Consider the following 11,692-nt stretch of genomic DNA (forward strand, 5'->3'; position numbering starts at 1 on the left):
TTTCTTCTATTTACTGGTAATAAACTTTTCCATATACTCTTTTAAAATTTTGAGACTACTTTGCCTTTCTCCTAATCCTATCTCAGAGCAAGAAATGAGTAAATATATTCCAGTGAGTGCAATGGTAATTAGCCAACACTGATCCCACTGCACGAATAGATGCATTGGCTGAGAAATCTCAAATTAGCAAACCAAAAATCACTCCAGATACATTCCTGATAAACTGCATTAGAGCAGAGGGAAATCAAGGCAGAGCCATGGTTTGTCAGGACTTGCTGCATCCTGATGAGCCCTGTGGTGCATTTGGAGCTGAGCCCTGGAACCTCAGGGCCTGAGAGGAGATTGCACAAACCTTTCCAGGAGTCAAAGTCAGAAGAAAACCCCAAAGTGTCTCAAAGCATGAATGGGTCCCACTGAGGTCCATCCCCAACACAGACTCCTCCTGGACTCCTTGGAGGTGACAATTGGAGGCCAGGATTGACCAAAAACATCTCAGAGTCTCAGTGTGGAAAGGAAATTCCAAACTACCTTAAAAAATGTGAGAAGCTCAAAGCATTACTGAGCAGCACTGAGTGTCAGTACAAAGCTCTCCAGGGACTCATTAAAGCAGATAATTGGGGCCATGATTGCACAAACCTCTCACAGAGTCTGTATCAAAAGGGAAACACCAAGTACCTTCAAATAACTGGAGTACCTTAAAGCATTAATGAGCCCCACTGAGTGTTGTTACTGACAAAGCCTCTCCAGGGACTAATTACAGCAGATAATTGGAGCCATGATTGCACAAACCTCTCAGAGACTGCAAGGCAAAAGCCAAAGCCAGAGTCCTTTGAAAAAGCTGCAGTCCCTGCAGGGAGCATGAAGGAGCCCCCAGGGCCATTGCTGAGCAAGGCTCCCCAGGAACTCCTTGCAGCAGATCCTTGAGGCCACTGGGATGTGGGCTAGGGGGGGATGCTGAGGGCAGCACAAGGGGCTGACAGTGCCCAGCCTGGCTGGGGCTGTGCCAGGAGGCCCCAGGGCCTCAGGACAAGGTGTCTCCTCCCAGCCCTTGCTGGCACAGACCCTGCTGTGCCCCAGGGCACCAAGACTTGGCTTCTCTTTGTCCCCACCTGTCAGCACTGCCTGCAGTTCTCTGCTCTGCCTGGGGCCTGGGGACACTTGCTCAGTCGTTTCCCTCTCTGGGACCCATTAAAAGTCCAAGAAAGTTTGGAGGTGGATTCTGCCTTGGAGTTCTGGAGAGGTTTCTTCAGCTCCCTCTCAGGGACTGATGTTCAGGGCCTGAGCACAAAGCCCCAGAGGCTGATTAAAGTCCTTGTGCTGTGTCTGTGCTGCTGAGCTGGGCTGGGCTCCTGGCACAGAGGCAGCTCCTGGTCACCAAGAAGAGCTTCAAAAGCACATTTCTCTGGATGAGCAGCTCTTGTGCCAGCCCAGCAGGGCTGGGGCACTGCCTGCAGCCAGCCCGGGCACAGCACAGAGGCACAGAGAGCTTCAATCAGTCAGGGCTGGGAAGGGGCTGAGAAGTGCCTGGGGCACAATCACTGCCAGCCCTTGGCACAGGAACCTCTGGCTGCAGGACAGTGCAGCTGCAGCTCCTGGAGCCATCTCCTGCAGCTGGAACATGCCAATGCCTGCAGAGCCTGTGAGTACAACTCTGGGTATTTCTGGTGCAGGGGAGGTGAAATGTTCATGAAGCTCTGACATGCTGAGGGGTTCTGATCAGTCACAGAATATTTCCAAGACAAGGATTTTGATAAAAATGAGGAAATTTCCAACGACTTTCTATTCAGTTTCCAACTGTATGGGAATTGTGGGGAAGAAGGGAAGGGGGGGGGCGGGCAGCAAAAATATTAAAAGGATGATAATGAATTATTAATCATTAATTTTGACATGTGCCTGAGACATCCAAACTGTTACTTTTAGTGATCAGGAGGTTCACAGGAGATCCCTAATGTTCTTTCAGCCACTCTGCCCATGGACAGCAGCAGCATCACCTTTGCTGGAGCCATCAGGCTCAGTCTGAGCTGCCCTTTCTCCAAGCTGCAAACAGAACCTGCACCCAGCCAGTTCCCTGCAAACAGGCAGGGTTCTGTCAGGCCAAGGAGAGTGCACAGAGATTTGGGGTCTGTGAGTGCTGGCAGGGAGAGATCAGGCACAGGGAAACACCTGCAGGAGCGAAATCTGCAGGAAGCAGAGAGAAGATCAGGCAATGAGAGAAAACAAAGCCCAGCAATGCTGTGGCAGGGAGAGTTTAGAGATGCCCACAGGAGCCCCTGCAGTGCAGCCCCTCCCTCTGAACAAGCCCCCTCCCTCCTGTGCCCCAGCCAAGCCTCTGCCCTCAGGGCCGGGGCTCCAAGGCGTGCAGCCCCTCCTGTGCAGGCAGAGCTGCAGCAGAGCCGTGGGGCAGCTCTGCAGCCCCGGGCCCAGTTCCCTCTGCAGAGCACAGGGCTGGGAGCAGCTGCCCGACCCTGGGGGCTCTGGCAGGGGGCACAGCTGGCTCAGGGTGACGCTGTCCCCAGTGCCCGGCTCTGGGCAATGCTGTCAGTGCAGCCAGGGTAGGAGCTGCATCTCCCTCAATCCAATGCCATCAGAAGGACACTTGGGAGTCTCCCTGAGATTTCAGTCCAAGCTGGGAGCTTCAATCCAGGGTGCAAACCTGTCCTGTAACATCTCTGTGTTATCTGAAAGCCCGAGGGTGAGGCACAGAAGTTCTAGGATGGGAAAATGCTGCTGGGTTGGTGAAATGAGGCCTGTGTTTCCCTGGGTACAAATGTGGGGCTGCGACCTTGAGAAAGGAATGGACATTTGGTGGACTGTGGGGGATCCATCTGCTCTCAGAAGTGTCAGGATGGTTTTTAAAGGAAACATGGGAGGGTGATCATCCTATGTCTAAGAATGATGAAAGCCCAGAGAATCCTGGAACAGGACTGGGAGACAGACCTCCTCCCCTCACTCTCCACTCACCACCTTGCCTCAGAGAACTCACTCTGTTCTCCCTGAGGGCAGCAGAAATGCTGAGAGTTACTGACATCTGAATATAGCAAGAGAGGGGGAAGAGGAGCTGTAAAATCTCTAGAAGATTTAAACAGATTTTACCATTCCTGCTCTCTGGCAGTGGGGGTGCACATGCTCACAGGGCCGTCTGTATTAACAAGGTTTCAAAGTGGAACACGAGGACAGGTCCCTGTCCTCCTCCCACATCTGCACAGCAGAGCTGAATAATAAAAACCCTGTGTGTAGCTGCCCTGAACCTGATGTCCCACTCAGCCAGCACCAGCCAGGGATCCCCCCTTGGAGCTGAATGAAAATCTGCTGGAAATTCAAAAGGGTGTCAGAGGGTTATACAAGAAGGGTCTATGGGAAAAGGCTTTGTTTTTGCTGGAAAAGGTTCCTCCTAACCTGTCACTGACTTTTCTCCATGAACAGCTCCCCAAGGCCAGTCCCAGCAAATGTCCAACAGCAGCTCCATCAGGCACTTCCTCCTGCTGACATTGGCAGACACGCGGCAGCTGCAGCTCCTGCACTTCTGCCTCTTGCTGGGCATCTCCCTGGCTGCCCTCCTGGGCAACGGCCTCATCATCAGCGCCGTAGCCTGCGGCCACCACCTGCACACGCCCATGTTCTTCTTCCTGCTCAACCTGGCCCTCGCTGACCTGGGCTCCATCTGCACCACTGTCCCCAAAGCCATGCACAATTCCCTCTGGGACACCAGCACCATCTCCTACACCGGATGTGCTGCCCAACTCTTTCTGATTTTCTTCTTCCTTGGATCAGAGTTTTATCTGCTGACGATCATGTGCTACGACCGCTACGTGTCCATCTGCAAACCCCTGCACTACGGGACCCTCCTGGGCAGCAGAGCTTGTGCCCACATGGCAGCAGCTGCCTGGGCCACTGCCTTTCTCACTGCTTTCATGCACACGGCCAATACATTTTCCCTGCCCCTGTGCCATGGCAATGCCCTGGGCCAGTTCTTCTGTGAAGTGCCCCAGATGCTCAAGCTCTCCTGTGCCAAATCCTATCTCAGGGAACTGGGGCTTCTTGCTGTTAGTGTGTGTTTATCTTCTGGATGTTTTGTGTTCATTGTTTTCTCCTATGTGCAGATCTTCAGGGCTGTGCTGAGGATCCCCTCTGAGCAGGGACGGCACAAAGCCTTTTCCACCTGCCTCCCTCACCTGGCCGTGGTCTCCCTGTTCATCAGCACTGCCACATTTTCCTACCTGAAGCCTCCCTCCATGTCCTCCCCATCCCTGGATCTGGCCCTGTCAGTTCTGTACTCGGTGGTGCCTCCAGCCCTGAACCCCCTCATCTACAGCCTGAGGAACCAGGAGCTCAAGGCTGCAGTGTGGAGACTGATCACTGGATGCTTTCAGAAACATTAAACTGCTGGCCAATTTCTGCAAATCGCTTGTCATAAAATTCATCTTTGATACTTCTTGTAGTTTTCATTTTGGAATTTCTTTTTCTTTTTTTTACTTTTTTCATGTTATCTACAAATAAATGTCATTGTTTGTGCCATTTATCTTTTTGTTTCTCTCCACCTGCCCTGTGCCCACAGACTGTGTCAATGAAGGGCTGCGCTCTTGGTGGCTTTAAAGGAACTAAAGGATCCCCCAGCAGAGTTTTCTGCAGAGATGCCCTTTTGTTGCCTTCTCTGGAGCTGCAGCAGCAATGTCTGTGTGCAGAGCTGGGGCAGATCAGTGCTGGCCCAGCAGCTGTGCCCAGCAGCAGCAGCAGCAGCAGCACTTGGTGTTGCCAGTGCTGCTGCCGTGGCCCTGCCCCGCTGCCCTGGTGGCCCTGGTGTTGCTGCAGGGCCTGAGTGCTCTCGGGGCCGGGCACAGCCCTGGGGGTGGCAGTGCCGGGGCTGCAGCAGGGCCAGGCCATGGGCACTGCTGGGGCAGCGCTGACGCCTCAGGCCAGGCCCTGGGGGCTCCAGGCTCCTTGCCCAGGCTCTCTCAAGAACACGGCCAGGCCAATGCTCAGCACAGAAACCCCCGTCAGCAGCCCCAGGCTGGCCGTGGGCAGGCTGGGGGCAAACAGCATGGCTGGGGCTCTGCAAGGGCCCTGGGGAGACGGGAAGGAGCAGCAGAGCAGGGGCTGATCCATGCCCAGTGCGCTGCACAGCCCAGGGCAGCGTCCCAGAGCGTCCTCATGCAGCTGCCAACAACATCCCCCCTCTGCAGCCCTGGCCTCTCCCCCAGCACACACAGGTGCCCCATCCTTGCAGGCACAGACACGGCAGCACTGCCTCAGCAGCCCCTGTTTGCATTGCACACAGCAGGGCCAGCACCCCCATGCTGTTGCTGTGGGGACATGAACCTGAGGGAGCACAAATGCCATCAGCCCCTGGGGCCAGCCAGGGCTGGGGGACACCAGGGAAACCACTCAGCTTTGTCCTGGCCTCTGCACTCAGCCAGAAAGTTTGTTCCCATCAGCTGGGAGTTTCCTGTGCCACTGCAGACGCTGTTGCTCAGAGCCAGGGCTGCCTGGCAGCCACCCCCAAACTGCCCTGGGCATTTCCTTGGCTTCACCTTTGTTTTCTTTACTCTTCCCTTGTACAAATCTCTTCCTCTTGCCCAGCCCTGTTCCTTCCCCTGCAAACAGCCCATCCCTGTTTGCCCTTTCCTCTCTGGCCCCACTCCCCATTGCAGTTCCTGACTTGGCCCCATGGCAACGTCCCTTGGGCAGCAGGATCATCCTACAAGTGCTGCAGGAATTGGCTGCAGGCTCCTGCAGTGCCTGCTGCTGCTCCCTTGCCAGAGGCACCCCAGGCCAGGGGGGCACATCTGGGCTGCTGTGTCTGGCTCTGGGGCTCCCTGTTCTGGGCAATGAGGAGGAGCTGCAGAGGCTCTGCAGGACTGACAGGATGGGCTTTGGGGCTGGCAGGAGAAGCTGAGGGACCTGGGCTGCTGGAGCTTCTGCAGAGGAGGCCCAGGGCTCATCCTGCAACTGCTCCAGTGGTGGTTTCAGAGAATCCCAGGATCAGCAAGGTTGGAAAAGACCTTGGAGATCATCAAGTCCAACCTGTGCCCTGACACTGCCTTTTGTCCCCTGAGCCTCCTTTTCTCCAGGATAAACAACCCCAGCTCCCTCAGCCCCTCCTCACAGGACTTGTGTTCCAGACCTCTCCCCAGCCCCACACTCCAGCCCCTCCATGTCCTTCCTAAATTGGGGGCCAGGAACTGGACACAGCACTTCTGCCCAACCAGTGCTGAGCACAGGGGAAGAATCACTGCCCTGCTCCTGCTGGCCACACCATTCCTGAGCCAGGCCAGGAGCCATTGGCCTTCTTGCCCACCTGGGCACACTGCTGCCTCATGTCCAGCCTGCTGTCCATCAGTCCCTGCAGGTCCCTTTCTGCCTGGCTGCTCTCCAGACACTCTGTCCCCAGCCTGTAGCGCTTCAGGGGTTTTTGTGGCCAAAGTGCAGGACCCGGCACTTGGACTTGTTAAACCTCACCTTGTTGGATTTGGGCCCTGGATCCAGCCTGTCCAGGGCCCTGTGCAGAGCCCTCCTACCCTCCAGCAGATCCACACTCCCAGACAACTTGGTGTCACCATGGTTCCATGAGGCCCCAGAGTGTCACAATGGTCTCCATGATTCCATGAGGCTTCACAGTGTCACAATCTCCCTTTAGTTCCATGGGACCCCTTGGTGTCACAAAGTCCCTTGGATCCTTGGGCCTTGCAGTGTCACAATGGATCCTTGGTTCCATGAGATCTGGCAGTGCAGCAATGCTCTCCTTGGTTCCAGAGTGTCACAATGGCCTCTTGGTCCCAAAGGCCACCACGGTTTCAAACATGTTTCATTCATTCCATGGGTCCCTGAGGAGCAGCCCTGGCCCCTTGGTTCCATGGGGCCCTGCAGTGTCACAATGGCCCCATCATGACACCAGGTCCTGCTCTGTCACAATGCTCTGCATGGTTCCACAAGGCCCTGCAGGGTCACAGTGGCCTCTGTGGTTCCACAAGGACCCAGACTGTCACCATGGACTCCTTGCTTCCATTCAGCCCCACAGTGTCACCATGGCCCCTTGGCTCTGTGCTGCCATGTCATACACAGTGTCACCATGGTCCTCTTAGTGCCACCAGGCCCTGCAGTGTCATAATGGCCCCTTGCTTCCCCAGGGCCCTGCAGGGTCACAATCATCAGAGAATCAGCCAGGCTGGAAAAGACCTTGGAGAGCATCAAGTCCAACCTGGCACCCAATACCACCTTGTCACCCAGACCATGGCACTCAGTGCCACATCCAGTCTTTCTTTAAACACTTCCAGGGACGGCGACACACCCACCTCCCTGGACAGCCCATGCCGTTGCCCGATCACCCTCTGTTTGAAGAATATTTCCAATGTCCAGCCTAAATGTCCCCTGGTGCAGCTGAAGGCTGTGTCCTCTTGTCCTGTCCCTGTTCCCTGGGAAAAGAGCCCGACCCCCACCTGGCTGCACCCTCCTGTCAGGGAGTTGTAGAGAGTGATGAGGTCTCCCCTGAGCCTCCACTTCTCCAGGATAAACAAACCCAGCTCCCTCAGCCACTCCTCACAGGACTTGTGCTTCAGAGCCCTCCCCAGCCTTGTTTCCCTTCTCTGGACATGCTCCAGCCCCTCCGTGTCCTTCCTAAATTGGGGGTCCCTGAACTGGACACAGCACTTGAGGTGCTGCAGAACCAATGGCAAGCACAGGGGAAGAATCACAGCCCTGCCCCTGCTGGCCACACCATTCCTGATCCATAGGAGTGCCAGGGGTTGGATGAGGGAAATGGTGGGGAGGGAGTGGGGACAAAGTGTGATTGATTATCAGCCAGGAGGGGTCTTGATTATCATATCTGTTCAGACTGGATTAGAAGGTGCTGGCCCAGCCATGGTGGCCCAGCTCCATCCTCCTGCGGGGCTCAGGGCCTGTTCCCGGCCATGGCCAGCCCTGGCTGCCTCTCTGCTGGCCCAGAGGCCGGCAGAGCCCGGGGCAGGGCTGTCTGTGCAGCCCCACAGGTGCCACGGGCTCTGCAGGAGCTGGCAGAGGCTGCCCAGCAGGGAGGCCATGGGGCACAGAGCCCCAAGGCTGCTGTGGGCACCACGGCACAGGGGCCGTTCCCAGCCGCAATGCTCCTGGCCTGGGCTGGGCCTGCACAGGGGCTGGGCCACCATGGCTGGGCCAGCACAGGGCCACAAAGGGGCCACGCAGCCGCTCACAGGGCTGACAGCAAGGCCAGGCACACACAAGCAATTGCTGAGCATGGCCTGCGCTGGCCAGCCCTGACTGTGCCAAAGGCAGAGCTCAGCTGCCATTGGGGGCTGCAGCAACACTCCAGAGCCCAAAGAGCCTCCATGGCTGTGCTGGAGACCAAGGCTGCAGCAGGGAAATGCAGGGCTGCTGCGGGATGGGGAGAGCATTGAATTCCAGCACACACCTCAGCTCTCTGATGATCCCAGCACCATGCTGGGCCCTGTTTCAGACTGGAGCAGAGCAGATGTTGATGGGACAGGAGCCCTGTGGGGCTGTCAAGGACCTGCAGCTTGCAAGGTGCTCTGCTCTCCCTCAGGTGCTCTGGGAGAGATCCAATCCCAGCTAGGCACCTCAGGGCACAAGTGGCACTGCCTGTCCATGGGCACACAAATGATTTCTACCTGCAAAGGGGCACAGGTTTTAATACTTGTAAATTTTATAATATGCATGCACATTTTCATTATCTGGGTCATTTGAGTATTCTTTAGACATGGCAAAATTTTCTCACCAGGAAGAGCAATTTCCTGGAAGTATACTGATGGCAGGAGAAGAAATACTGATCTTGCTCTCTGCTTGAGTCTCCAATAATCTGTGTATTATATCATCTCCCTTTTCCTCACAGGTGTTACCTGTGCTGTTTAAATGGCTGTCTCTATGTATGTCTCTTCACTAGACGCACTGGATCTTTGTCATTCCCACTGCTTCCAGATTTCTTCCGCCAGATGCTCCCTGGTTATTCAAGTGCCTCTCAACTGACTGGATTCCTGCTTTGAACTTCAGGGAGTTTCCCAATCTTTCTGATATTCAGTAAATATCACCTTAGTCAACATCCTAATTTTTCTTATATCTTTATCTAAAACTGTTCCAGTACAGAAATCCCTTGAGGATGGGGGACATGTCAGATGCAGCTGGGACATCCCAGAGAGCTGAAGGAAGAGCTGTGATGGTTATTACACTGTCCAAATGTTCATCTTGTGTTTGTTGGCGAGAAACCCTTCTGTGCCTCTGAGTGTCACCAGACCCTGAGCCCAAAGGACACAAACCTGATGAGTTTTGGTTCCCACTGCAGGGGCTGCACTTGGACCTTGGCTCTGCACAGGAGAGCTCTTCATCCCCTTTCTCTCTTTTCCTCCCTCTGGGCTTGGAGGGAGCTCCTGACTTCAGCCTGTGACTCGTGTGTGCAAAGAGCAAATCTGGGCAGAATCGGGGCAGGGAGGGTTTGGGGGGACCTTGGGATCTGTGCTGGGCACAGAAGGTGTTTTCCATAGCTCTGAGATTGTCTGCTGTGCAAAGTGGATTGAATATCCGGCAGAGGAATGACTTTTGCATTGGATGGAGCTGTGCCTTCCCTTGGCTTTGTTGGCTGACAAGAAATGAACATCCCTCTGTGTCTCGGGCAGCTCCTTCTCCAAGGAAAGCAGGTGGGAGTTGGAGCCAAGGAGCTGAAAGCTGCAGGTGCAGCCTGGGCTGGAGGGAGCTCAGATTTGCACAAGGCTGCTCTGAATGCCAGGGCTTGGATGGGGGAAATGGTGGGCTGGGGGTAGGGACAGAGTCTGATCGATTTTCATATCTATTTAACTGCTTGAGGAGTTACTTGGATTCAGTGTCAATTGGAGATTGGACATTTCAATGTATTAACAGGAAAAAAAAACCCTAAACAGCACCTAAAAAAATCTTTTCTTACTGTTGTTGTAAATAAAATACATTCACTTTGAATACACTACTGAAATCTGTCAAATTAACCACAGAAGATATGGAGACTTAAATCAAATGATTCCCAGAGGCTTGGCTTGTTCAGGTGTTCTGAATGTTCATGAGCCATGGGACACTGAATTCCTGCACTGAAGAGCTGAAGGCTGAACAAGCCTCTGGAGCAGTGAAATTCAGCAGCAGCCTCCAAGTTGCTGAGGATGTCAGCAGCCCCCAGTGAGGCCATCCCTGCCCAGAGAGCGTGGGGGAATGGGCAGACAAGGAGAGCGTCCCTGGGGCTGGGGCAGCACAACTCAGAGGCACCAGCGGCTCCAGCTGGGCAATGGAGTGTGGAATGGGGCTGGGAAAGCCCTGCCTGGGCTGGGCCAAGCAGGACACACAAGCCCTGACTCCCATTCCCCAAACAACTCTCTCAAGGAGACATTTAAAAGGAATTACATTTGTTTGTGTTCTCTGAGTTGGACTCCCTGGAGTAATACCAACAAGAGATTCTCAGGAGCTGAAAAGAAGAAAACAGTCACTACTGGGAGCTTTAGAAAATCAGAGAAACTTTTGCAAATGGTTTATTATGACATTGTAGTGGTTTTAGTTTGTTAATTTAAGATTTTTCTAATATTGAGATTTCTTAATTGATGAGTGTAGTGAGTTTTCGTGTCGGTTAATTATTTATTTATTTATTTTATTGTGAGGTAGGATTAATGGAAAGGTCAAGTAGGCCTAACATTTTAAAAGGGTATAAAGAATTTTTTATTAAAAGTAAATTTAAAAAGAAAAAAGTAGTAAGAATTATAATAAACCCTTTAGAACACTTTTTTTCTTTATAACTTTTTCTTTTTACTGACAGTGTAAAGTAAACTTAAAATTTCTAGTTGGTTTACTATTTCAAGAGTAGTCTTTTTTTAGTTTACTTGGGGAGGGAAGTTTTTCTTGTTAAGGTTATGGATATTTTTTTACAAGAAGAAATTTTTTTTTTTTTGGTTCTTAATTCCATCATGGATAACAGTTGTCTGGGGAACTTTGTTCTTGGGAAGTTGTTTTTATTGCTACAAGCTTTTTCACAGCTTGTAGATGGGCCATGTCAACTTATGGGGTATTGTTTTAAAGATGAGTTCTTTAAGGGTAAAAGTTTTTATATTTTATTTTTAAAATTATTTTTATCTCTGGGAATAGAGATCTTCTCTTGGGGATACTGGATTACTTGGATTTTTTTCCCTTCTGTTTAAACTTTTGATGAAATTACAGTTATTTTAACATTTGTTTATTTTATTATGGAGGGGTTTTTTAATATTAATTGTAATTTTTTAAAAAGTTTTTTGTGTTATAAAGAAAAAGAGTTTTTTCATTATAGTTTACAAGAGAATTTTAGTTTTAAGATTAAGGTATTTTTTCTTCTTTTTTATTTGGGATTTAATTTCTCCTTTACTGACTTTGATGGTTTTATATATTTTTTATATGCTGGTATTTTGTTTTTTTCTTTTACTCGATGGAGCAATGAAGTATTGAAAGGATTAACACCTGACCTGCCAGTAACTTGTGGTGGAAGTTGTGGTTGGGTTGTGTTAGGATTGGTTTTATGGTTGGTTTTGGGTTTTTCTTTGTGTTTAATTTTAGTTGCAGGGTTATTTTGTACGGGTGGTAGGTTGTAGGGGTTTTTGGTTTGAGTTGTGTTGGGGAGAGGGGACTTGATGGTGAGATTTTAATAGCTGTGGCTGGCTTTGTTCTGGTTGGGGTTTCGTAGCCTCTTTTGTTTTCCTGTTTGGGAGTT

General features: G+C 52.0%; 1 protein-coding gene across 1 annotated transcript; it reads left to right on the plus strand.

Annotated features, from left to right (window-relative positions):
- Positions 1 to 3,369: 3,369 nt before the first annotated feature.
- Positions 3,370 to 4,379, plus strand: LOC143692527 (olfactory receptor 14C36-like). Its single transcript, XM_077172771.1, has one exon. The coding sequence runs from the start codon at positions 3,447 to 3,449 to the stop codon at positions 4,377 to 4,379; it is 933 nt and encodes a 310-aa protein (XP_077028886.1). The 5' UTR covers positions 3,370 to 3,446.
- Positions 4,380 to 11,692: the final 7,313 nt, after the last annotated feature.

This window comes from Agelaius phoeniceus, assembly GCF_051311805.1.
Source record: "Agelaius phoeniceus isolate bAgePho1 chromosome W unlocalized genomic scaffold, bAgePho1.hap1 SUPER_W_unloc_1, whole genome shotgun sequence".
NCBI lineage: Eukaryota > Metazoa > Chordata > Aves > Passeriformes > Icteridae > Agelaius > Agelaius phoeniceus.

Excerpts from the sequence above, each read along its gene's own strand:
- LOC143692527 (XM_077172771.1), top strand. The coding sequence starts at position 3,447 with ATGTCCAACAGCAGCTCCATCAGGCACTTCCTCCTGCTGACATTGGCA.